Source organism: Calonectris borealis, chromosome 20 (assembly GCF_964195595.1).
Source record: "Calonectris borealis chromosome 20, bCalBor7.hap1.2, whole genome shotgun sequence".
Lineage (NCBI taxonomy): Eukaryota > Metazoa > Chordata > Aves > Procellariiformes > Procellariidae > Calonectris > Calonectris borealis.
In genome coordinates this window covers 13,649,416-13,673,306 of record NC_134331.1, presented here as the reverse complement: position 1 = coordinate 13,673,306, position 23,891 = coordinate 13,649,416, and the positions used below count along the sequence as shown (strand labels likewise).

Here is a 23,891-nt window from a genome sequence, read left to right as displayed (position 1 = left end):
CAGGTCCATCATCTTCTCTGCTTGTGCACCCAAAGTTTTGTAGTGATAAAGATGCCACTTCCCACTAGCACCAGCAGTGGAGCAGCTCCACTAGCAGCCTAGCACGGATTAAGGGGCTTCTCGTAAACCCGCAGCATCTCTGCCAAGACGACTGCTGAGCTGCAGGTGAAATAGCAAAGTGCAAGAGGAGAGGGACCATCCCAAATTTTGTCTGCACAAGTTCTCAGCCCTCAGACCAGGAAACCACTTGCTAACACCACGGTTAGCAGGATCTTCACAGCTGCGACTGCACTGTGACCCAGGCAGAACATTTCAGCAGCGAAAGCTTCCCAGGAGGCATTTCCTCAAGGTCAACGCACAGGTCCAAGAGCCCCTGGTGCAGGGTTTTCTTTTTATGACTTTGTATCACACAGGAATTCCTCTCTGCTGCAATAAGTTACATTCTCAATGACATTAACATCAGATTTTCTCCCCTAGTTTTGCTCTCTAATGTGGATGTTCATCTGTGAGAACAGATATAGGAGGGAAGGGAAAGCTTGGGACCAGAGTCCCTTGCAGATCTCAGGGACAGCAGGACTGCTGGACCTTCCAGTTGCCTGAATGGTGTGTTAAATCAAACAGCCAAACAAAAATTTCCCACCTCAATGGTGCTGACAGGAGTTTAAAAAAAAAACAAAAACGAAGGAGGTGTGCAGTTTCCTCAGGACCATCTCATCAATACACTCGCAGCACTGCCAATTTAACAGCGCAATTGTAGAGTGGTTGAAACTGTCACGGTCCGCACACAAAATGAGAGTAAAGGACTGAGGGCCAATGCTCTTGGCTCTGGACAAAGAAACACAGCCCATGCAGGAGAAAGAATTGGCAATACCCAACCTACAATTTTCATGCAGCGCTGCCTGAAATAAAGTCTTCTTGCTAATGGCAAAAGTCAAACTTCACTACTACAAAGTTGATTTAAGTGTGTGGGTGTGAAAACTTCAGCATAGTCTGTACAGAGAAAAGCTGGGGTTTCCATTTTCTCCAACTGGATTCCACTGGTCTTTCTATTGCTAATATGCAGGTAACACCCTGTGTAACTAATCCAATAGCTTCACATCACAGTGGAAAAACAAACAAAATAAAGACCATGGAAGAGCAACAGACGACATCTACCCAGGCCAATCAAAACTGAAGTACATAAACACACACAGAGGAGATCTTTTAACAAAAAGCCAAAACAAACAGAAAGTTCAGAGATCAACAGGTGTGAGTCTCTCTCTCAGCCACTCTGACCACATCTTGGAAGTATCCAGAAACTGTGACTCCTCCATTTTGCAAAGACATAGCTCTTACTTTTAAGACAAACGTCAGATGCTGGGACAAGCCTAGGCAGTCAGTCATTCCACCTCCCTGCAAATCTGTTTCCCCAGGCAGTCCTGGTTTATCCATCCAGTCACATTTTCAGCAAGTCCCTTTTCCCTCAAAAGGTCATGGTCATCTCCATTAGCTGCTGGGCTATGATGCTTCTCCTCCAAAATGAAACAGCTGGATTTTTAAATGGTCCTTGCTGACATGAAATGACACTCTCCACACAAACAGAGTGGCAACTAAAGGGAATCCAGGGTGACAGGAGGGATTAGAAAGATCCTGTCCTTCAACGGGGAACCACTACCCTGAGTCCAAACAGCTTACAATAAGATGAGACATTAAGGCATGAATCTGATGCTGTTATGAAGCAAGTCCTGACTTCAGATGGATCTATGCACCACTGGCATCCTCCAAGTAAGATACTGTCTCCTCTGACCTCTGCTCTCCCCCCATTGGTAGCAGCCAGTCTCTAGACCCTGGTTAGTCACACCCATGCACACATCCCACCAGAGCAGCTCTCGATTAGCTCAGGCACGGCTGCTGCAGGAACACGGGTACGACCAAAGCCTCGCCAGTGACACAGAACATAATGCTCTGCGCTGAAACAGTGCCATCACATAGGGGTTTTCTACCTGTACTCCTCAGACTAGCAATGGTCATCAGAAACATCTACTGCCAGCAGACTGCAGTTTTCTCTGCAGAGTTCTCCACCAGCAGAATTCGGGGGATCTGGAAACTGAGAGAAGCTGATAGCCTATGATGCTGGAAGGCTCAAAGTATCACCTTTCAGAAGAGTTACTGACACAATGCAGCCATTTTCACTTACTACAAACTAAACACTTTCACCACTTCCCTTCCCACTCTCCCATTTCCTTAAAACCAGCATCCTGAGTTAATTTCCACTTCCACCAATTATCAGTAGCAGAATTCCAACAACTAAGTCATAGGCAGAGCTTGCAAAACAATTCCTCACCACCACACAGGCTACTATTCTTTGTTTCCTTTCCAACAAAAGGCTGTAACAATGTTATCAAGGACGACAAATTACAGAGGCAATGATCCGAAGTCGTCTCCTTCGTAAGGATTGCAGTTATATCTTTAAGCGTGAGCTATAAAACAATACAATAAAAAGTTACATGACATTGTTCCAATGTCCTTGTAAGTCGCAAATACCCATTTCAGATCTTATCTGATGCTATGCTAACTGATGCTGTGGCAGGCAAACAAAATTCAAACTCAAGTCCTGGCCTCTGGAAAGGTGGTTTCATCAGAGGAATGTGTCTTCTCTTCCCCCACAATGAAGTATAACCACAGACTCTGAAAACAAGCTTTTCCCCCAGCGACTCCTAGCTAGCTTATTGCACTTGACTGAGCCAACACTCATCCCGCAGGTGAAACAAAGCTTAACTCTTGGGGGCTGGGGGATTGAGGGAAGTTTTAAATGAGATTTTTTAGAAAAATTCTGGTCCTGATCAGGAGGAATTGCTCAGAAAATATGAGTTTTCCCATCTGTAGTCATTAGCTAAGTTTAGTCAGTCTCAGGAATGCTGGATAGGCAGATCACAACATACAGGATTTGTGAGAGAATTGCTAAGGAGAAAAGGACTGTGCATATCCCTCTTAATTCTCTCTGAAGCAAAACAGTACTTGAAGTCTTCAGTCGGAGCTACGCAGGACCCCTCTGCTGTTTGTATAAAACAACAGCACCATCCAGTGGACAAACAGTACTCACTTTTCCTCTCCCACCATCTCACGTTTACCTGTATTTATCTACAGAAAATGCAGTATACAAACTTTCTTCCAATTCTGAGTGCATTAGGGTTTAATTTACCTTAGCCTTGGGTTAGAAAAGGTGAGACATTTCAGGAGAGCGGTAAAAAACAGCTCAAAAAGGATCATACTTTCTACTGACAGGCAGCTCTGCCAGCAGCACCACCTCTCTCCAAGTGTCACCTTCCCTTGCACCAAGACTGCAATCTCATAACCACTGCAGAGGCGGAAATCCTGAACCCAATGGACACAGGTACTCATCATACCTCGCCCTTGGGTTTTACCACTGGAAACAACCTCACAGCCAGACGTGCTGCAGTCTGGCCCAGTCTGCGCTGCCAATTTTGGAGATGTGTTTGGAGACTGCTTAGGATTCCCCAGGACGTTGGTTGGCTGTTTCCATCTCTTTCTACAGCGGCATCCCTAACAATTTGGCTTAATGTGTGAAAACAGTGAAAATCCCCACAGTAGGTTTGACACTACCCTCTCACGGAAAACAAAATCAATTATCCCCTTTCTTTATGTAATACCTCCTCTTTGTTAGTTTATTGTTCCCAATACAAATTAGCAGTTAACAAATGCGAGCAGTACGCAGCATTCCCAACAGCTGATAACACCATGACTGACTCGCTACACATACATAACTCAATGACTGCATTCCTGACCTGCTTTGGGAATTAAGAAAGCATTGCAGACAAGAGATTTTCCCCTTTAGAAAAGCTCTTCCAGAGTTGTTGACTGGGATCCAGCAATCAGATGCTTTTGATGCGCAATAGATATATTCAAAGTCTAAAAAAAAAAACCACACAAGGACTTCCATGTTTTGCTCTGTTCCCATCCTAGCAGAAAGCCAGATTCAAATCCATGGTCCTAGCACTCCATCCCCATCTCCTGAGCTGATCTTTAGAAATTCTTACCATCTAGTGCTGCTTCCGTAACTCAGTCTGAACAGGTACTCATAGATCAGAATCTCTGCTGCTTCACTTGAATTTAGAGAGGACTCACAAGAAAGATCGCATTCCTGGAACACGTCAAAATCCCTATAAAAACCCACCTTTGTGAGAAACGCTTTAGTCATATTATGGAGAAAGGAGCATAAAACAAAATACCACTTGCTGCAAACAGAAGGCAGCAGACACCGCTGTTCATTTTCCACCACCTCTGAGGTTATGTTGGTCAGACAACTTTGAGAGAAATGCAGGTGGAAAAGGCTACAATACCAAGGGTTTTATAGAGATTTGTCTTTTTGGCCCCTTTTTATACAGTCCTTACATCAAAATGTGATTCACCAACAAAAGTGTGGGTGGTAATAAAGGTGAAGCTGCCTTCTTAAAATAGAAGATGCTCATGCCACACATTCACTGTTTGATTACTACACAAATTCCTTATAGTCACCAGTTACTGCAAATTTCAGAACTGGTTATTTCACTCTTCAGAGGAAATGATATTCACTAAAATGGATTGTTACCTACAACACGATTTTTGAACTTTGTTCCCACCATTCTTATGGGAATAAATCCAGCCTATTACAAATTCAGAGACTGTGGATTTAATTCCCTGTTAAATGCATATAGCCTGGATACAGTAATTAAGAAACATGAGGGACTGGGGGGAAAAAAAACCAAACCAAAACAACAAAAAAACCCAGGTCTGTTGGTTTGTTTAGCGTTACGGTAAATGCAAAGCCGGTCTGGAAACTACTACTTGTTCTCCTCCGGTGGATATTAATGAGGACTTTTGCCTTTGATTCATTCTGAGAAATGCCCCAGAGGAATTTATTCAAAATACTTGACATAGTTTGCAAAAATCCCCTAACTCTGCTTAACAGCACAGAAGATAACAGAAGATGGAAAATAACCTCATAGGTGCAAAAAGCAGAGGGTTTATGGTGGGTATGAGGCCACACTCTTCCCCATCTATAACTATTCCTATTTCCTTCAAAGGACAGGACAGTGGAAACCCACCTCTTCACTACCAGGTACACTTGACAAGTTCACTGGCACGGTTCCTCACACCGTTGGCACAGCCATCCACTTTGCCTACACTGCCAATGCACTGGGCCAAGCCCAATTTATGTAACTTACACCAGCTCTAGAGTGCAAAGCAGGTGCTATCACATCACGGAGCATAAGGTTTACCAATTTCAGAGGCAACCTATGCAAAAAAGCTCATTTAAAAGATCTGTAGAGAAAGTCTCCAAACCTGAAATCCCTATCAAAGCTACCTACAGAGCCAGAGGAGGGGAATTCTGCTTTCTCTTTCTCCTGCCTTCACCTCCCCCACCTTCTAAAGCTCCTTAACGAAATCATTCCAGACTTTTTTTAAACCTGGATCTCTGTTTGGTGCTCAAAGACTGCCTAAGCTTGAATGAGAAATGAAACACCAAGGATGTGGAACAAAATGCTCTCATTCTCTGATCTACCCAAGATTAGATCAAGACAACACAATCTATTCCTTATCTGCAGGATCAAGAGTCACAACACTAGATTACATTAAAGCATGTGTAGTGGGATGTCAGGAACGCACATAAATAAGAGTATCAGAAAAAAATGTGGCTACAGAACATCTTGGCAAAGTTCTAAGATGAACCGTTCTTGCCAAGCGTGCCAGCGGGGGCAGCAGCACACACTTCACACTGCTTTGGGCACTTTTAGACGGACAGAAGATTCATTTCCCAAGGTGCCAGCACAAATAGATCCCAAGACCATCACCGAACACGGATTAACTAAAGAACAGCTTACACCATGGTCACCTCGACTTATGTCACTGCACTCCCTCTCCAAACCCACTGAAACGAACGTCCTGACGACTTCAACGGACTTTGGGTCAGACTAAACCCCCGCTGAAAACTATCAGCGCACAGGCGGGTTAATCCGGATGCCTCACAAACGCGGAGCCCGGCGTGCTGCCTGTCGGCTGGCGAAGGGCTGGCAGGCAAGGTCTAACCCGCTGCCTCCCCCACACGGCACCGAAACGGCCCTCTCCGCACACCCTCCGGCCAGACGTTCACGGAGAGCCTCCCCGCCGCTGAGGGAGGCCTCAGCCTCTCGGCCAGGCCCGGTCGGGCCGCGCCGCGCCCCGCCGGCTGCACACGCCAAGCCCTCCCCCGACCGCCGCCATCTTACTGTGGGGCGGGGGGAGCGGCCCCGCCCCGCGCATGCGCGCTGTGCCCCGCCTCAGGCAGGCGGCGGCCGCACATCACCTGTCGCGCGTGCCGCCCACGCAGTGCGCATGCGTACTGCACGATAATGGTCTCGAGGTCTTCCCCGTTTGCCCCTCCCCTGCCGTGGCGGGTTACGGGGGCCGGCTAGGGGCAATCCAGTGCCGTTTCGCGTTGCCGTACGGGTGCCAAATGGGGACACGTGTACCCAACCGCGAGCAGCCAAGGGCTGGTTGCCATAGCAGCGGGCCCCTTCGGCGCGCGCTGCCCGGGCTCCGCCGGGGCCGCGGTCCCCTCGTCCCCCGGTCGCCTTCCCGAAGCGTCCGCCACAGCCGTGGGCAGGAGCTGCTCCCGGCAGCGGAAGCGGTCGCGGGGGGCCGACCCCGCCGAGACTGGGGCTCACAGGAGACCAGGCCTCCGTGTTTTGAAGGGCCGTGAGAGGCCCCTCGGCGCGAGCGCTGATTCGGGATCCTCCCGGCCGTGTTTGCAGCCCCAGAGCTTGGCAAAGGGGAGATCGGTTTCCCCAATGGCCCCCCAGCGCACCCCCCTGCCCCGCTACCCGCAGTGCATTTGTACGGCCACGTTTGTGCCCTACAGCCCTGCATAAGGCCGAGGAAAAGCAGCCAGTGTTATTTAAAGGACAATACCCAGAAGGGGAGATCCTGCTGTAGCAACTGGTGAAATTTCCTGTATCAATATTGATGAGCCCAGCGGGAAAAGGAAATTAGAAGCTGGCCGGCCAAGTCGGGACGTACCCCATCGCTGCCTGCGGCCTCCGAACGCCACCTCCCCGCTGCCTCCACAGAGCACGCACAGCCGTGTCCAGCGGGCTCCTCTTTATTACAGCCTTGCACCGCACGCAGGGAAAACGTACCTTTTAAAATCCATGGGTTTTACATCTAGACATCCCTTTGTTTCATGTCTTGGGCACAGGCTTCTTTATTTAGCTTAATTTCTTCCTCAAATTTGGGCCTAGTAAATGACAGGTCTTTTACCACTATCCTGTCATCAACAGCATCTTAACATTTTGCTCGGAGTGGGTATGGGCAGGGCAGGTTTAATGTCAGCTGCTCTTCCATATTCAAGGTTATCACTGCTGGCATAATGTGAAGCTGAGGAGTTTGAGGAATTTTTTTCAGAAATGTTCCTGTCCAGAGAAGGCCCAAATGTAAAAAAAGAAATATAAAAATACTTTGGAAATAAACTGTAAAGTTTACAAGACAAAGACTAAAAATCAACTAAACCTTAACTCTCCTTTACTTGCTTTTGAAAGTAAAGTAAGTAAGTAAGAAAGAAAGTAAGTAAGTAAGAGCTTTGGAAAAGAGCCTGCTTTCAGTTTTGAACTAGGGAGAAATCCCACATCCAAATTTCCTACATTTCTCCCTCTGCACAGCTTGACAAAGGAAATTGTGGCCTAGGGACACAGCAAGCTGGCAGTCTGCTTCACGTTTCACGTCATGAGACTCCTTTTCCCACTTAATTCCTTCATGTTGAATAAGAAGAGGTAATTTTCAGACATTACATTTAGATTAAGTTATGACTTGGTAGTAAAACCAGCTTGATTTCGTAATAAATATGCCTTCACCTAAGTGAAAACAATTAGAAGATAAAACTATTCTTAAATGTCAAATAGTACAGGGTTATGGAATATACTGTAGTGGGAAACAGTGACCAGATAATGGGATATTTGGTCTCCCAGACTCAAAAAGATTACACAAAATAAAGCGAACCTAATCTTTTAAGAGATCATTCCCTACAGCTGGGTCAGAAAACATTGCCTCCCTTTGTCGGCAGTTATTAAAACTGAGAAAATCCTTCCTGATAATAACGTATTTAACAGGATTTCATAGGCGAGAGAAGTACACCAGAAGACATTCAGTGAAAATTACAAATGCTTGTTGATTTACTTCATCCAAACCACCAAGGGTTGGTCAAAACTGTGCAAAATACTTGATAAATTCACAGAGTTTTCCCGAGTATGTCATTTCCCCACATAATTTTTTATTTTAGGAGAATAGGATCTGACCTGGACACAATCATCCTTGTAAAAATGCCAGCCACCTTTCAGTACTACTTTTACCAGTATCAAGAGGTGAAGAGATGTTTGTGTTTCCAGGCTGAAGTTAGCTGCTGTTTTCTCAGGCGTGAAGATGAGCTCAACGGGGTCAGCCGCAACCGACTTGGATTTGTTTCAAAAAGCCAGCGTGAAGGAGGATGAAGTGTTCCTTCCAAGGAGATGAGAAAGGCAACTCACCTCTAATCGGTGCACTAATGCCTTGGCTTTGGCTATTCATTTTCTAACTGTAGGATTGGAAGCCTCTCTGCCAAGAGAGATTGTGCAGTCTCCATCCTTGGAGGTTTTCAAGACCTGACAGGATAAAGCTCTTGGCTTCATCTCATAGATGATGCTGCTTTGAGAAGGAGGTTGGACTACAGACCTCCTTAGGTTCCTTCCAACCCGATTTATTCTATGATTGTATTATTTTCATCCATTTTACATCTGTCATCTTTGGCTTTCTTCAGATATCAAACTGATAAAGACTAGGTTTGAAAGTTCATGTTTATAAAGCATGGCCAGAAAAAAGTTGCGAGTTTAACTACTTTGTATGACTGAGACATATGACCCAGCCAGAAAGAGGTAAAAATCTCTGTACGAGATGAAAATATCATGGTAACTCTTCAAGGAAAAATGATAAAAAGGGTGAGAAATTACGAGTCTTTCAAAATATATATCACAGGCCTATATGCGTTTCAAAACAAACTGGAGCTGCAAAATAACTACCAAAACGTGTTTATAGCACTACAATCTCCAGTGTGCTGCATAATACGGGCCAAGATGACTTTTGGGCATAGTCTCCACTGGCTGCAAGGTTATATATCATACAGTCTAAGCTGCTCCTTCATGTCTCCTTCAGACATCTCTCCAAATGTGTCACTTTTTTCCTTCATGAGCCTGAAGATGGCAGCCAGCTGCTCTCTCTGAACCCTGTCAAGAAGAAAAGGAGAAGTAGGAATAGCCAGTCCCCAGAAGGCACTTTGAGCAAGAACACCGAAGCCAAACGCAGGTCATTTTACAAGCCTTACTGGCTGCAGGAAATCTGCCCATGTGCGATGAGAAAAAGATAGCCTCTGGTTCTCCTTCCTCCACCTTCCCATCTATCAATTCATCCTGCACGTCTCTCTGCAGTTCTTTAAATATGGAGATAAAACAGACTGCTTTAACACTAGCTTTGGAGTTTCTTACGGCTTATCTATGCTCAAAGTTTCAGGATAACTCGACATGTGGAATATCATAAGACTAATGTCCCAATTTAGCAGACTCCATAATGAAACTGGATTAAGCTTCATCAGTACAGCTTCTTTTCATTCTGTAATGGGAGCATGTAGGTACAGAGTAATTCAGGAATAGCTATTAAATTTTAAATGCATACCCTACCTTAGAACTAGAGACTAGACTACCTTCCAGTGCAGACATGTCTTTAATCAGCCACTGGAAGATAAGATCACAGATAGAAATCTTCGATTCAAGAGTTCGTCTGCCAATGTCAAATGGTGAGATGGACTCATGTAGCCAGTCCAGCAACGAGGTCATCCCAGTGTGAGCAGAGGCTGACCAGTGAACCATCTAGCTCAGATTTCCATCCCTAGAAAGTCCCATAGCAGACGATTAACTCCCTTCTCCCCATAACAGACGATATCCTGATTTTTCCCTAAGCTGAAGCAGTTAACCACTGTTGTATGTCCTGAGCACAGAGACTGGTATCTGTCACAGGGCTTTATTTGAGGAAGCTTTATAGGAGGGCTTATATTGGTCATACATCTACTGATCATCACTCAGGGATACGGAAGGGTGGACAGCACAGGAGTGTCATTTGTTCGCAAGTAGCTCGTGAACTGATGCAATTGATTTTGATGTCTACAAAATCCTCTTTTAGGGCAAAATGAATGTGCACCGTGGCTCCAGTCAGGGCTGGCTGTGGGCTGGTTCGTTCTCACTGCCGGATTCCTACCTGATTGGGATCAGATTGCAGTGTTGCCTAGCACATCTCATACCTGACTCTCCTGTGTGAGATTAAAAGAACTAATGAAGTTGTGGTGCTTTATGGCTGTAACAAGGGAGAAGCAGTTTCTATTACTTCAAGGCTCATTTTGTCCCTACGTGACTGTGGGGCCAGAATTCAGCAACAGTCCAGCAGCTCAGAGCACAGATCTGCCGCAATCCCAGCTCCTCCTGCTTGTTTAGCATCTTTAGACCTCTCCTGGGCTAGAAAGACAGACTCTGGCTTTTACTTCCACATGGTCACCCTGTCAAGAGTCCTCTGTCCCCGTCACAGCCAGCTTTCTGCATAGGACTTTAATACACTGTAATTAATCCATTTAAACGTATGCCATTAGTTAACCTGGAGTGGGCTTCCTGCAAGTCCTGTGTGGACAAGCTATTAGCTGTTCCAGTAACAGGAGGGGCAGAAATACCTATTGACAGGCAAAACCAGGACACAATCTTTGCTTGAAAGAGGAGAGGACAGCATCAACACATCAGAAGCAACGACACCACAAACAAGATCAATGGAAGGAGACAGTCAGGAACAAGCAGAGGAGCCTTCCCGTCCTGAGCTCCTGCCAAGTGGGGCTCTGCATTTTCCCCTCTCCTGGACTAAGCCCCAGCAGAAGCAGGAACAGCAGGCTGTCCTTCTAGCACCACTGCAGCAGGCAGAGCAGGGAAAAAGCAGATCCTGGCAAAAGAAAGCTCCTTTGCCAATTCTTTTCTATCGCAATTAAAATGCAATTGTCCTAAGGCCAAACATATCCTGATAATGATGTGGGATCTTTTGATTATGAAAGCTCTGGCCACAGGCTGTCAAGCGCCTGGATTTGTCTGTCTCTTCTGTAACTTTTTGTGCTCATATGAATAGCATCCAACTGCCCTTTCCAGACGAGAGGAAGGGAAGCACAGTCGTTAGTGATCAATATTTTATTTTAGATCACCGCTGGGCACCAGAGGGCACATTTCCAGTCTAGTGTGAAGAAATTCAATACACAGCTTTGCCTGTGTCTGAAATGCATGCCAGCTGGGAGTGCTCTACACAGGTCTGCATCCCTCGCTCGTTATTTCACAGACGTTAACACTGCTGAAATCTTGCCAAAGGCCCGTTTCCTTATCTCCAAACCTCCACAATCAAGATCACAGACAATATTCACTCTGGGTTTTTTAAGTGCAACATCAATGCATTTTGGCTCTCCCCTCAACTTTAAATATCATGACTGTGCATTTGAAAAACAGAAATAAAAAAGAGCTGTTACTGCTGTTACTTCTCTGTGCTACCTAATCTACAACAAAGAGAGAGCAAAACAAAGATAAAGAGTGAAAAGAGCCTGGGAAGGAAGAGTAAGGCATCAAAAACATGAAACTGATTTCAAAAAGGAGCTTCTCCTATCAAAGGCGACCTTGTAAAACAACTTTGTACTGCTCCAGATTGTTTTTTTTTTGATGATTTCAGATCAAACCTACCCCATTCACAAGTAAAATCATTCTCTTTTCCCGTAAGCGCTGTCCTCAAAACTACTTAGATTCAGGAGGTCAAACAGAATTTTACTTATTGCTGACAAAATAGATTAATTAAGGATTTTCAAAGCAGCCTAATTCTTCTTGATAGGCAATTGAATTTGCATACTTAACTCCCTTAGGCTCTTTTCAGACATTTCAGTCCAAGAATTTTACGATTAACTGGAGGTTTGGGGCAGTGAGCCATAGGTATGTTAAAAGAGATTTGCATTTCAGGAACTGCTAGGCATCCACGTTCACAGCAGCTGAACTCCTGGGCAGAGCTCTGCGTTTGGGAACGTTGCTGATTGCTCCGCCGCCAAACGAGACCAGGATCCTGCTGCAACACTGCATTGCTCCAGCAGAAATAAGGGAAAATCCCTGACTTTTGCCACTGGTCTGGCTCTGTTGTTAAAGAAGCCAGTGGAATCATTTATGGGGTAAAAGGCATAGGAGGGCAGAATGTACCTCTAACCTAAAATTCAGATTTTCACCACAAATCTCTTGAGGAAGAAGTTGCAAGCTGCTGGAGGCAGGCAGAACAAGCACAAACCAAATAAACTATTCAAAGGTTTATTGGACCAAACAAAGGCAATTTTTACAGATTCAAGCCACTAGAATTACAGTCCTTTGTATAAGAGCCACCATCAAATACAAAACAAACAAACAAAACAAACGAAAGTAAAAAATACCCAGACAGCCATTTGAGTTGAAGAAATAGTTTGACTCACTGCCACTAGCAAAAATCTGGACTCAACTATAGACTTTGCTCGATGTACATATTGCCATGTAACTTAAACACAATGAATATAAGGCATTCTTTGCATAGTTGGGTGCTCAGGACACAGAGTCAGCCAGCCAGCACCGAGGGGAGACAGCGGCTGTACCAGCGGGATGTTGAAGCAGAGGGTCCAGATGTGCCTAAATTCATATGCAAACCACTGAACACGCTTGCAGTTGTCGGCTGGGAAGGGGTAGCCCAGCCTCTTCTAAAGCTGAAGCCTCCTGCTGTTCTTTAAATAAGCCCTTTTATGAAGAGTTTGCCAACCCCAGGCGCTGGAAAGGACAACTGTGTACAAGGTTTCAAGTATCGTCTGCATAGGAATTAAAAAGGAAAAAAAAAAAAAAGCAGCCTGTTGGGTTTCTGATATGTTTGCAGCGTTAGCCAAGAGGCAGTTGTCCTGCAGTGAGGGAGAAACTTTGAAGAACACATCCCCACCCAGCCTGGTGTTTCTACAACATCGTTAGAGGACACAGGCCCTCTTCTCACTCTCGCAAACCAGCTGGGTTTGATTGAAACCTGCTATGTCTGAAGCAGGTATACACGCCCAGCCAAATTCATCTTCTATATGTGACAGAGCTGAGGAGCAATGCTGAGCTCTGGCTCCAGTGGACAAGCCACAGGGCTAGCAAGAGAAGAGGGCACTGAACAGCAAGCAGGCAGAGGAATGGGGAGGGTGTCTCTTCCAGGACCCCCACAATCTCATCCTGAGCCAGAGGGAACCCCTGATGCCATAGCTACCTCCTTGGGTCTCTCCTCTTGGGAACTGGAGTAGGGAAAAGTGAGAATCCAGATACTAACAGCAGCCAAAGGTGGTCTCCTAAATCTCCACCACAAGCAGAACAGCTAAACTATCAATATCTTCATCACTTCTCGAGTCATTCTGTCTACCTACAGAATCAGCTCTTTGCTAAAATAACTACAGAAGCAAGATTTGAGTCGGTCCGGCTACCATCTGCCATCCCTCACTTGGACCCCACTTTGTCCCTCCACCCCTCAGAATAAAGCAGCGTTGTACAACATTTGAAATCATAGGCAGTTCCCACCCCCAGCAATAAAGAGGAGTTTGGCCCCAGGAGGAAACAACTTGATAGTCTGGTATAAGGTCCAGGCTGGTCTGGGAGAAGAGCTACGGTTCACCCACCCCAATAAAGGAACAACACAGATTTCATGACAGGCCTAATACATGGTAATGAACACAACTAATAGACTCGCTGCATATTTAGTGTCCAATTTGGGTTCTGTTTGGGGGAGAGGGAGGAAGGTTCATCTCCTAGGACATCCCAGTCCCCCAAACACAACTCAAGTCACTGCTTGGGCCCAGCCCCAGTCCATGGAGCCACACAACGGGATCTCCTCAAACTTGACACCACAGGAGTTTTTGAAGAACTCAACTTCAGACCAAGAGGGGATCCCAAGTTTTGAGGGTTTATGGATTTCTCTTATGGGTGTGTTTGGTTGGTTTTGGTATTTCTCTCAAGCCTTTAAAGATGCCAAGGGATGCCTTTAGGAGGAGGCTAGGGACAACTTCATATAGTCTTCAGTTCTGCAAAGAGAAACAGGGAGAGAAGAGAAATCATTTCAGTCATTTCACCCCTCAGGTTGCTTCTTTATTATTCACATAAATGAGCAAGGGGAAAACTTGGTGTGTGGCGGGGGGAAGGCAAGGCAACTTCCCACCTCAGGGCAGAACAAGCTGCTGTTTACAAACCTCATGCCTCTAAGGAGGAGGCACTTTGCTTCATCAACTGCAGCAGGATAGTCGAAACTCAATCAGAGGTGTAAACCCTCTCATCTGGAACCAAGTCTAAGTTACAACCCTTCTGACCTGCTGATGAGAGCAGAGAAGCCCAACTAATTGGAAGCCTTCATTAGCTCCAGGGGTTCCTGCCTCACTGTCCTGTGCAGAGCCTCCCTAGGTTGCTGGCACCCTTGTCCAGTACAGGTTCCTCCTCCCACCTGCAGCCAGATGAGCCAGGAACGAGTACTGGTTCCACAGGGCAGTGTGCCTGAACAGGTCAGCCTTTCTCAATCTTCCTACAGATGTGTCTGTTCAAGGGAAGAAGGCAAAAAAACCCAGAATCACTGCAGGTCGCGGGGCTTCCTTTTGATGGAAGCTCTCCCAATGTTCCAGGGAGGGAGGGCGAGATGATTAGATGTGTTTTATGGGTGGGGACATCCAGGCACTCCCTGAGGTCTTGCAGCATGTTGTTGGAAGAGCTAAGGCTAAAAAATGTGGTCCCTTGTTCTCAGCTTGAGCCTTTCAGACGCTCTGCCCTTACTGCCCCGGCACCTCCCATGGCCCACCATCCACAATGGGAAACACCTGACAGTAGGCTGGGCAGCTGCCCACCGACACAGAGACCTGCGCTAAGTTAGAGGGAAGCTACAATACACATTACCTGGGCACTTACAAACACACACAGATGCACCCCAGCCTAATTCCTCCTGAATTCGATAGGGTTCACTGCCCATAACACCTGAGCCCCATTTGAAAGTCCCCTGCTCCTGACAGCCACAGCATGAAGGCAAGTTACAGCCTCATGTCTTCCTCAATCCTGTGCAAAAGGTTGCCTTCTCCCGCAGCCTCACAAGTGCAGCTGGCGACCCGGATCCCGGATGGGGGATACAGGCTGAAGCATCACGTGGGACCGGGGTTACTCAAGCAACACCGCGGAAGCTCAGTGGCTGGCCCGTTAGGACAAAGAAAGGAAATTCTCCAGAGTGGATAATCGCTCTGCAAGATTCCCAGCGCCGAGGATCAGATCATCCCGGTCAAGTCACGCAAGCGTAATCAGATTTCACGCGCGAGGGCATAAGCTCGTTGCCACGGGGGCCAGAAGGAGAGGTGCCCTCCAGCATGACGCAGTTGGAGTGGTGACGGATGGAGAATGTCAGGGAGGGTGTATGGGGCTCGGCTGCAGCCCCTCACAGGGATACTCACCTCCAGGACAGGGCTAGGCCGACAGCTGGGGTGAGAAGACCTTAAACCAAGCATGAACTTAATGGAGGAGCCGTAAATTCTCCATCTGCACAACAGGGATACCCTTACTGCTCTTGGAGCAAGCTGTGAGTGGGATTAGACTAAAGAGCATGAGACAGTCCGTCACTAGGGACATCAGGGCCGTATAACGCCTCAGGCTGAGAAGCTCTGACATTGCTGCCACAGAGCTCGAGAGACTTAATTAGCTTGGGATGGAGGCTGAGAGCTTTGAGCCACTGCTTATCCTTGGCTCTTCCCTCCTTCCTATTCGCCTTGGACAATGAGATCAACCTCGTTGACATGCTTTCCCCTAGCAGCACATCAATCAAACCAGGTTAGAGTCTTGTTTTGCTGGAAGCCCGTATCCTCTCTTCAGACACAAATTATCCAAATATCTCTGCTTTGGCCCCAGCTGAAGGCCAAGTCAGTAAATGGTATGATTTGTCAGCTGGACATGGTTCTGTGCAAGGAACAACTGGAGAACAAGGAGCTCAGACAGGGCAGGTCCTGGCTTATGAGGGAGGCTGAGGTACTGAAGGTCTCAAAAGACCATGCTTCTCCTGAAGCATGGAAACTGGATGTCCTTCTGATGGCCTCAGAAGGACCTCACTCCAACTCAGCTGTAGCATTAGCACGAGGGCATGGGCTTTGAGAGCAGACAGCATCCCAGCACTGACAAATTGGCTGGGCTGGTGGCATTCATGCGTGCAAAATCCACAGCAGGAGGTCAGGAAATCCTGTAGCCCATCCATAGACTATAGCTTTCCAAAGGAGTCCCGACCCACTCCCAGGAGATCCCAGAGCATCTTGCTGTAACCACCTCTGGCAATCACTTGTGCTCTTTTCAGGAATAGTTTCACTCAGAAAGCTGATTTTCTGAAGTGCGGACCATTCCCAGCTCCTTCACCTGGCAGAGGGAGCAGGTGCTCGGTTTCTCGGGAACATCAGTCCTCTGGTCTGAAATCCTGGCAAGGAGGGCAGATAGCAATCTGGATTTTCAATCCAGACAGGCTAGGATTGACCCTTGAGGATCAAGAGCAGTGAAGAAAGGCCTTGGGTGCTGGGCAGACCTGGCAATGGGTGGCCAAGCTCCCCCCAGGCAGTTCCCTCCCGTCTCACTGCTGGGGATGGTCCCATCACCACTGCTTCCCATTTCTCTTTCACTGGGGCACCTACCATCTCATTTCTGGTAGTGACCATAACCCAGTCTTGTCCAGGATCAGGGTATTGCAGGAAGAATATGAGGAATGACAAACTAAATCTAAGCTTTCCCGGAGGTCCCCGAAGTGTGGGCCAGTTCCTTCAGCCAATAGGTAAAACACGGAGAAAGAGGATTTAAATGCAGAACAGGGAGAGACAGTCAGTGCTTAGAAAAGAGAAGAGCAGGACAATGAGAGGTACCAAAGGGAGCTTCTATCAACACAAATCCGAAATTCCTCCAGCGGCACATAAAAGTCGAAAGATGTACATGACCTTGGGAGATACCTACTGCTGTTGAGGCTGCCAGAGCCTGCGCGGCTGGGGAGCACAAGTCCCATCACCTTTAGGGTAGGGGCCAGCGAGGAGTCAGTAGGGTCGGGGACTGCGTCACCTCCTGAGCGGACCTTGCCCACTGCTGAAGACAGAAGCTTCCCACATTTCCCAGCCAAAGCAGAACAGCCAAAAAGGCCAGAGCACAGCCGGGAAGGCGGCTCAAGCTCCCGGCCAGCTCAGCCGAGAGGCCACGATCACCTCCTTCAGTCATGTCCCCATCCCCCAGCCAACGCTGCAGCAGTGGGAAAAGCCACGGATGGGCCAGTCTGCGCTTTCCTCCATCGCTCAGTGTTTGTGCTCCAGCTCGCTGTCTACCAGTTCGCACCCAGCCTGCTGTGATGCCCCGACTCCCCACAGCCCTTGGTCTCCCCTGGCCACAGGGGAGCCGCAGCAGAGGCAGAGCCAGGCTCCCAGAGAGTTAGCAGATAGAGAACGGCAAGCTGCCCATGCCGCACAGGATTAAGCGGAAGCAGATGAAGACAAGTTGTGAGCGCTGGGTGAGGGAGACACGGAGAAGCAGCCACAAGCTGAGCCAAAAGAAAAAACCCGGGAGCTCAAAGCAGAGTTGCTGTTTGGTCTGAAATCTCATCCCAGGGCAGGGTCAGAGATTCACACCCTGCAAAAGCTACTGGGGAGCTTGCAAAAGTTTCCTCTCTGGGACAGGAGAGGAGGAGATGAGGAAGGGGCTTCCTGGCCTCCCTTTCTCCTGGGTTTCCGAGGGAGGCATCCTGAGTTGCTCAGTTTTTAAAGCTGCTGGGAACTCATGACTCAATCAGATGCTCTATTAATAGGGCCAGAGCTCAACTCCACTGACATCTTGTAGGTCAGAGGACATTTTCCCTGTGGATATGGTGGAGGCAGGGAACAGCACTGGGCCACCAGGAGACTCCCTCCTCTTACAAGCAGAGTCTGGCACCTAAGGAAGGAGCATCAGAGCAGGGGGAGCTCAGCAGGGGCCCCCAAACACACAGTGCCCCTTTCCTACAGGAGGCAGGCGGGAAGAAAACGTGCCTCATGTGCTGGGTGTTTTGCCCATGGTTGGTGCCATTCCTGTGGCTGGTAGCCGCAGTGAAGCAGTGGCCAGCTTGACCTGAAGAGTCCCATGGCCCTAGGCTTTGCGATCCCTTGCTGCTACTCCTCCTCCCTCAGCCCAGGACGACTATCGTGCTGCAGAAGATGAAGAGCAAACAAATAATAAAAACCCAAAGAAAGCCCAAACTTACCAGCTTCCCTCATCCAAAAGAAGCACCATGCTGGACAGGACAGGACAGCAAAGCCGCTGGGTTGGGGGTGAAGGTTAGCAGAAGAGAAGGGAGGAGGAAGAGGCCCAGATCCCATGCTATACAGAGGGGGGGAGCAAGCAAGTGAGGCAGGGCTATGTGATGGCAATGCAAGGGGTGGACAGGGACAGATGCCAATGGAGAGCTCTCCTGAAATGCAATCTCCCCCAGCCCAGTCCACCCACTTATTTTTGGAGGACCAGTAGTGGAGATGTTCAAAATAGGTCAAGGTCTGTCAACAGAGTCATTAAACCCCTGCAGCTGCTTCCTGCCCTTGTGTGCTCGAGAGTTGTCATCACGAGCATTGTCTCGTTCAAAACCGAACTTCAGCACGGTTCTCCCTCAAGCCACAGCTGCATCCCCACTTTGATCTGGGATGTCTGGCAGAGCAGGGAAAGGTCTCTCCTTTCTGTCGTTCCCCAGAGCCAGGGTCCGTCTGGAGCACCCTGCCTTGCTGAAACTCCAGGGTCCAAGACCAGTTCTATTCAGTGCCTCATAACCAAGAGGTACTCTGAACCCAGCTGGGGAGGAGCAGATTTCCATTGCTAAATTACCACCAAGAAAAGTGCGAGACTTGGAGCCATCCAATTCCCCTTGCATGAATTCCAGCTTGCAGTTCAGCCCTGGGATTAAATCTAGCCTGGATTCAAGCAGTGTCTCCTCAACCCACCCATGGCTGGCCAGCAGATGGGAGGAGAGGACTGGGAGGCAGGAGGAGAATTTGCTCCTGGAATGGGTCACCTGGCTGTGGGAACTGAGCCCATTAGCCAAGGAAACTGGGAAGCCAACCCTACCTTCTCAGTCTTACAGAAGGAGACTGTGATCTGGGGAATCACCTGCTCCATCCATGAGTGCACCAGCAAACAGTGGAGTGTGTCTGCGCAGTTTGGTGCCATTCACTCAGACCCCGCTCAAGGGGTCTGCAAGGGTGCCCCAGCTGAGGCCGCATGGGGCACCTCTTCCTAAACCCCAGAAACAAGAGAGAGGACAGGGAGGAGAGACCTTTCCACAGACCGTCACATGGGATCTGCTCTCCCTTCTCCAGCCAACACACCTAGCAAAGAGTGGCAAGGACAGAGCACAGACAGCTCAACCCCTCGGCATCACCGAGGCCAACCAAGACTGGGTTGGGACCTGCTCTGCCTCATGGAAAGCGAGAACTGAAAGTGGAGACCCAAGGAAGTTGTTTCTTCTGATTTTCTCTTTTACCTTGAGTGGAGCCTTGTTGCAGCTGTCAATGATCAACACAGTCCTGATCATACTCCTTTCTAACTCCAAAAAACCACCACTAACCTCTTTCAACCTTAAGGGAGGTTTGAAAAGCAGCTAGCAGAGACCACTTCAATCCATCCATGCGAGCCAGGCCCTGAAGGCACACTGGCGAGCTCTTCCTCTTCCTCCCTCATCTGCCAGGACAGCAACACCTAACAGTCAGCCCTTGTGAGCTGTCTCTCATGCCTACACAACTCAGCCCTGTCTGAACGGGGGCAAGCTGCACCGCTACGAGTCGTATTTCTCAGCCTGAACTAGTGCTTTGCCATGGCACCTACGGTTGGCAGTAGATAGCCAAAAGCCTCAGGTGCAGAAGAGAAGGATTTGGGAAATACGCTGTGCTGGCTTGACTAAGGGCTGCATCCTTCCCCTGCACTCTTCCCCTTCCTGCCCAGACTATTTTTCTCCCCCAGGGGAGCAAACACTACGTGCTTCTGTTCTAGAAGTACTGGTGGCCCACCAGGTGTGATCAGGCACAGCCACCACCCCAGCAGATGTATTTCCCAAGTAGATTTACTGTCCTCCTCCCTCACTGAGAAGTTCCTCTATTTTTTAAGACTGAAGTAACCAGCAGCAGGAAGTTGCATCACTCAGTAAAGGTCACATTCCTTCCCCTTTTAGTCCAGATTTAGCACCAGTTTGAAGCCGCAAGACTCAAGTGAATACTAGGCAAGACAACCGCAGCTTCTGGAGTGATGCAGGTTAGAGCAGAAGTGGGTTTTTGCTTAAGTAACCCCATCTACTGCATGCCCGTCCTCTCCTGTCTGAAGTCCTACAGCTCTTCCTGGAGAAGACAAGTAATTCTTTCAATGGCACCTCCAAAATCAGGGGTCCCCAAATTAAAACTTGTGGACTACCGATCGCCACAAGAAGTAGCCTCAAGGGGGCCTGGGGCACCCACTTGCATTTTTGGGGATGCTGCTTACAGGCTGCTTTGTACGGGAACCTGTTGGTCCATGGGAAAACTGGAGGGCTGACAGGGCTAAAAGCAAAGACTGAGCCTGTCTCAGCTTTGGCAACACCCCTTAGGACTAACTACCCCCTCACTCAGCAGCCCTAATTTTCCAAATCAGGAAACAGAAGTGGTGGTGGGATGTCCAACTTGAGGCATCCAAGATGGAAGAGGAGAGCATCCGAACGCGAGAGCCCCCATTCCCCCCAGAGCGCTCATGGAAAGCGAGATGGAGGCGGAGGGGAGCGGACTCATTAATCTGTTATGAGGAGGGAAGGGGGAGGGAGGTGGGACAGGCAGTCAACTGCAACTCAGAAACAAGCCCTCCCCCAGAAAATGAGACCCAAAAGCAAAAAAAAGCACATTAGCAGATGTTATCGGTGGTACCACTACTTCTAAGAAAGAGTGTGTCCTTACCAAAAAGATTTGCAAGAATGTTTGTGGCCGAGGACCTAAGGTACTTGCTACAGGGATGTGAGATCAGAGGTCAGCTCAATCCTGCAACATAAAGGTGGCAAACCTGGGTCACAGCAGATCAGCGTGGTCGGGGTGCACGGAGTCGGGGAGAGGGATGGAGCTGCCGAGGGAGACGGATGCAGGACTGGGCTGAGCCGCTGCGCTCAGCTCGTCTGGAGCTTACCTGGCAGCAGCCCTGCCCCCTTACACCACCTGCAAGGCCTGAAAGGAAAAGCTGCTGATGCCGCAGTGAAGATTTGGAGGGGAAAAAGTAAGCCAGCAACAAAGCAAAAAAAAATTCACAAAGCTGCCTTAAAGAAATGAACAACACAAATACGGAAAAGGAGAAAATAAAGGAGCAGTAGGAAAAACATGTCTGCCAATGGCCCTCAGAGTAGAAGGCTGCTGAGAGCCTCCAAAGGACCCCGATGTCCAGGCACTGTCCGTCAGTCCCGGGTGCACTGTCCTGCCCTGGGACCGCTACAGACGGACATGATCAACGATGCCTGGGAGGTCCCATGTGCCCAGGAAAGGTCCACCAGCCCCCTGAGCCGGTTCTACAGTCCCCATCCCACTGCTGTCTGTAGGCAATGTCCCCTCAGTGTCCCCGGACCCCCAGGTGACAGCAGGAGCATTTGTTGCCACAGAGGAACCAGCTGAAGGCCCTACAGGACTCGTGGCCATGAAAACCCGAGCAGCGATTGCTCAGCTGGTTTGGATTGAGCTGCTGGTGCAAAAGGGTTTAAATTTGCCTGCTGCAGGTAGATTTTTTTTTTCTTCCCCTTCATCGGTGCTTAGCAGGATCCTGAAAAGCAATTCCCATTGAGCCCCACGGGGTTCACTCACATTCACTCAGTTCATTCCACCTCTGCCCTCCCCAAGTGAAAAATACAACGACGCTAAGAGGTTGGGGGCTCCAGGCATGATAAGGATACAACAAAAGGAGGAAAGCAAACCACATTTTTCCTGATGCCACCAATGCAGAATCAACCCATTGCCAGAGGAAACCGCAGCTCATTTCTATTGCTGACTCCAGAGCACACAGCCCTTGCAGTTCTTTGCTCCTGGCAGTGCTCCAAGGCAGGTGAAGCCCAAGATTTGAGGACAACTGGGAGCCCAGAAGGCAGGTGAGAAAGGGAAGACACCCCTTGATGGGAAAGTCGGGTTTGACATGGAGAGAAGAGCTGTGGGCTGCAGGCTCAGCTAGCGAAGGCAGCCTGCACGGAGCCCTCTGCACCACCAGAGTCTCCCACAGGAGCAGGGTGAGGACACGTCTGTGCCAGCCCTTGGGCAGGTCTCTCTCCTGCTCACGCCATGGAGAGAAAGCCTGGCCAGCCCAGCTGCCAGCAACGTGGAGATGTTGCCCAGAGGCCTTGAGGCCAGGCTTGCCAGGAGGATCACGCCTGATCCAGGGGCAAGGTGCGATCCCTCCATCCTTGCCTTTCCTGCTGCACTCAAGTCTCCACTTCGTCCGCGTCAGGCCTTTATACCATGCCAGTTGTGGTGGTGCCCAAACCACAGCATCACAGGCAAGGGGTGACAAGTTCCTCCAAATCATCCCAGGGGGTGCACACCACTGGGTAGAGAATTGAGTCCCATAGCCCTTGGGACAGCAGCGGGGAGAACAACATCTCCCAGGCTGACCTTGAGCCACCACTGGGAAATTGGTTCCCTGCAGCTCGGCCAAGAGGGAAGGGGCGCGAGCTGCACGCGTCTGCTAGGGAGCGGCCTGCCACAGAGCCGGCTTGTAGGACAAAGCCCTTGGCTGCAGGGTTGGTGTCTGGTTTAGCATGGGGTCTGGGTGCCCGTGGGCTGAAGGACTCCCCCCGCACATAAGCGGAGACTTCACACTGACAGCACAGACTGCCTTTGGATAGGGCTTTGCAGCTCGAGGGGCAAGGCTGGGTTTGATTTCCCTTGTATAGGCTGGGAAGTCTTTAGCTAGAAAGCTTGTTTTCGGTAACGGGACAGGCTCTTCCTTTCTTCAGGCAGGGCTCAAGCTCAGGAGGATACTTCAGCAAAAAGTGCGAGATGGACAATTCTCCTTTTCTACCAGGGCCACTGCATGGCAAATCCTCACCGTCACTTACAGCTGAGGAGCCAGCCCTAGGTACGGACATTCCCAGCCTCAGCCCCGTCACAGTGAACTCTAAGGCTCCACACTCACTCACTTTGCTCCAGTATTTCCGAGTTATGCCCATGTCCTCAGTTTGGAGGCCATCCACAGGGTAAAGGGAGGGGAAGCAGCTAGAGGTCAGAACCTCAACAGATGTAAATCAACGTGGTAGTAATGGGATCAGGGGAACTACACCAGCTTGCATCAGCTTGGTCTAAGGATCCAGAGAAGGAGCTTGAACAGCTCCAAGGATATATAAGGCCACAGTGTCTTCATCTCCTAAATCAGTGTGACTTTATTTGTTCTCAAAATATTGTTCTCAGAAAGTCCTCCTGGGCGGGAGAGGTCTGGACCACGGTGCAAGGAGGTGTTGAGCCCAAGGCTACCAAGGCAGTTTGCGGGGAGAGAGAGGTCTGAACACACCCAGCTTGCTTCAGGAGGATGCCAACCGGATGGCCTTGGGCAAGAAGGAAAAGGAAACTCACCTTTGTTCTTCCTCGAGTTCTTCTTTGGTCATCATTGACTTGTACTGGTTTCCCCTCAGCTTTCCAGGACTGTATTTAAAAGAGAATGTCTCATCTGCAGCTGGAGAGCGGGAGAGGGAGAGACAAAGAAGAGCAAGAGATTGTGTGAGCCAGAGACCTCCCGAGAGCAACGATCAACAGCAGTGGGCTTGTGTCCTTGAGCTTCTTGCTG

General features: G+C 48.9%; 1 protein-coding gene across 4 annotated transcripts in view; it reads right to left on the bottom strand.

Moving 5' to 3' along the window:
- Positions 1-8,264: 8,264 nt before the first annotated feature.
- Positions 8,265-23,891, bottom strand: part of MXRA7 (matrix remodeling associated 7) — a 30,053-nt gene continuing 14,426 nt past the window's right edge. Inside the window, exons 4-6 of one of the 4 annotated variants that reach the window (XM_075169910.1) lie at positions 23,681-23,780; positions 21,041-21,121; positions 12,380-14,149 (exon numbers count right to left, since the gene is read on the bottom strand). In XM_075169910.1, the coding sequence (XP_075026011.1) occupies positions 21,088-21,121; positions 23,681-23,780 (134 nt within the window). In that variant the 3' untranslated portion in view covers positions 12,380-14,149; positions 21,041-21,087. Of the gene's footprint in view, positions 9,267-12,379; positions 14,150-14,177; positions 14,653-21,040; positions 21,122-23,680; positions 23,781-23,891 lie in introns of those variants that run through there. The other 3 variants (XM_075169908.1, XM_075169909.1, XM_075169911.1) reach the window with 3 other exon arrangements.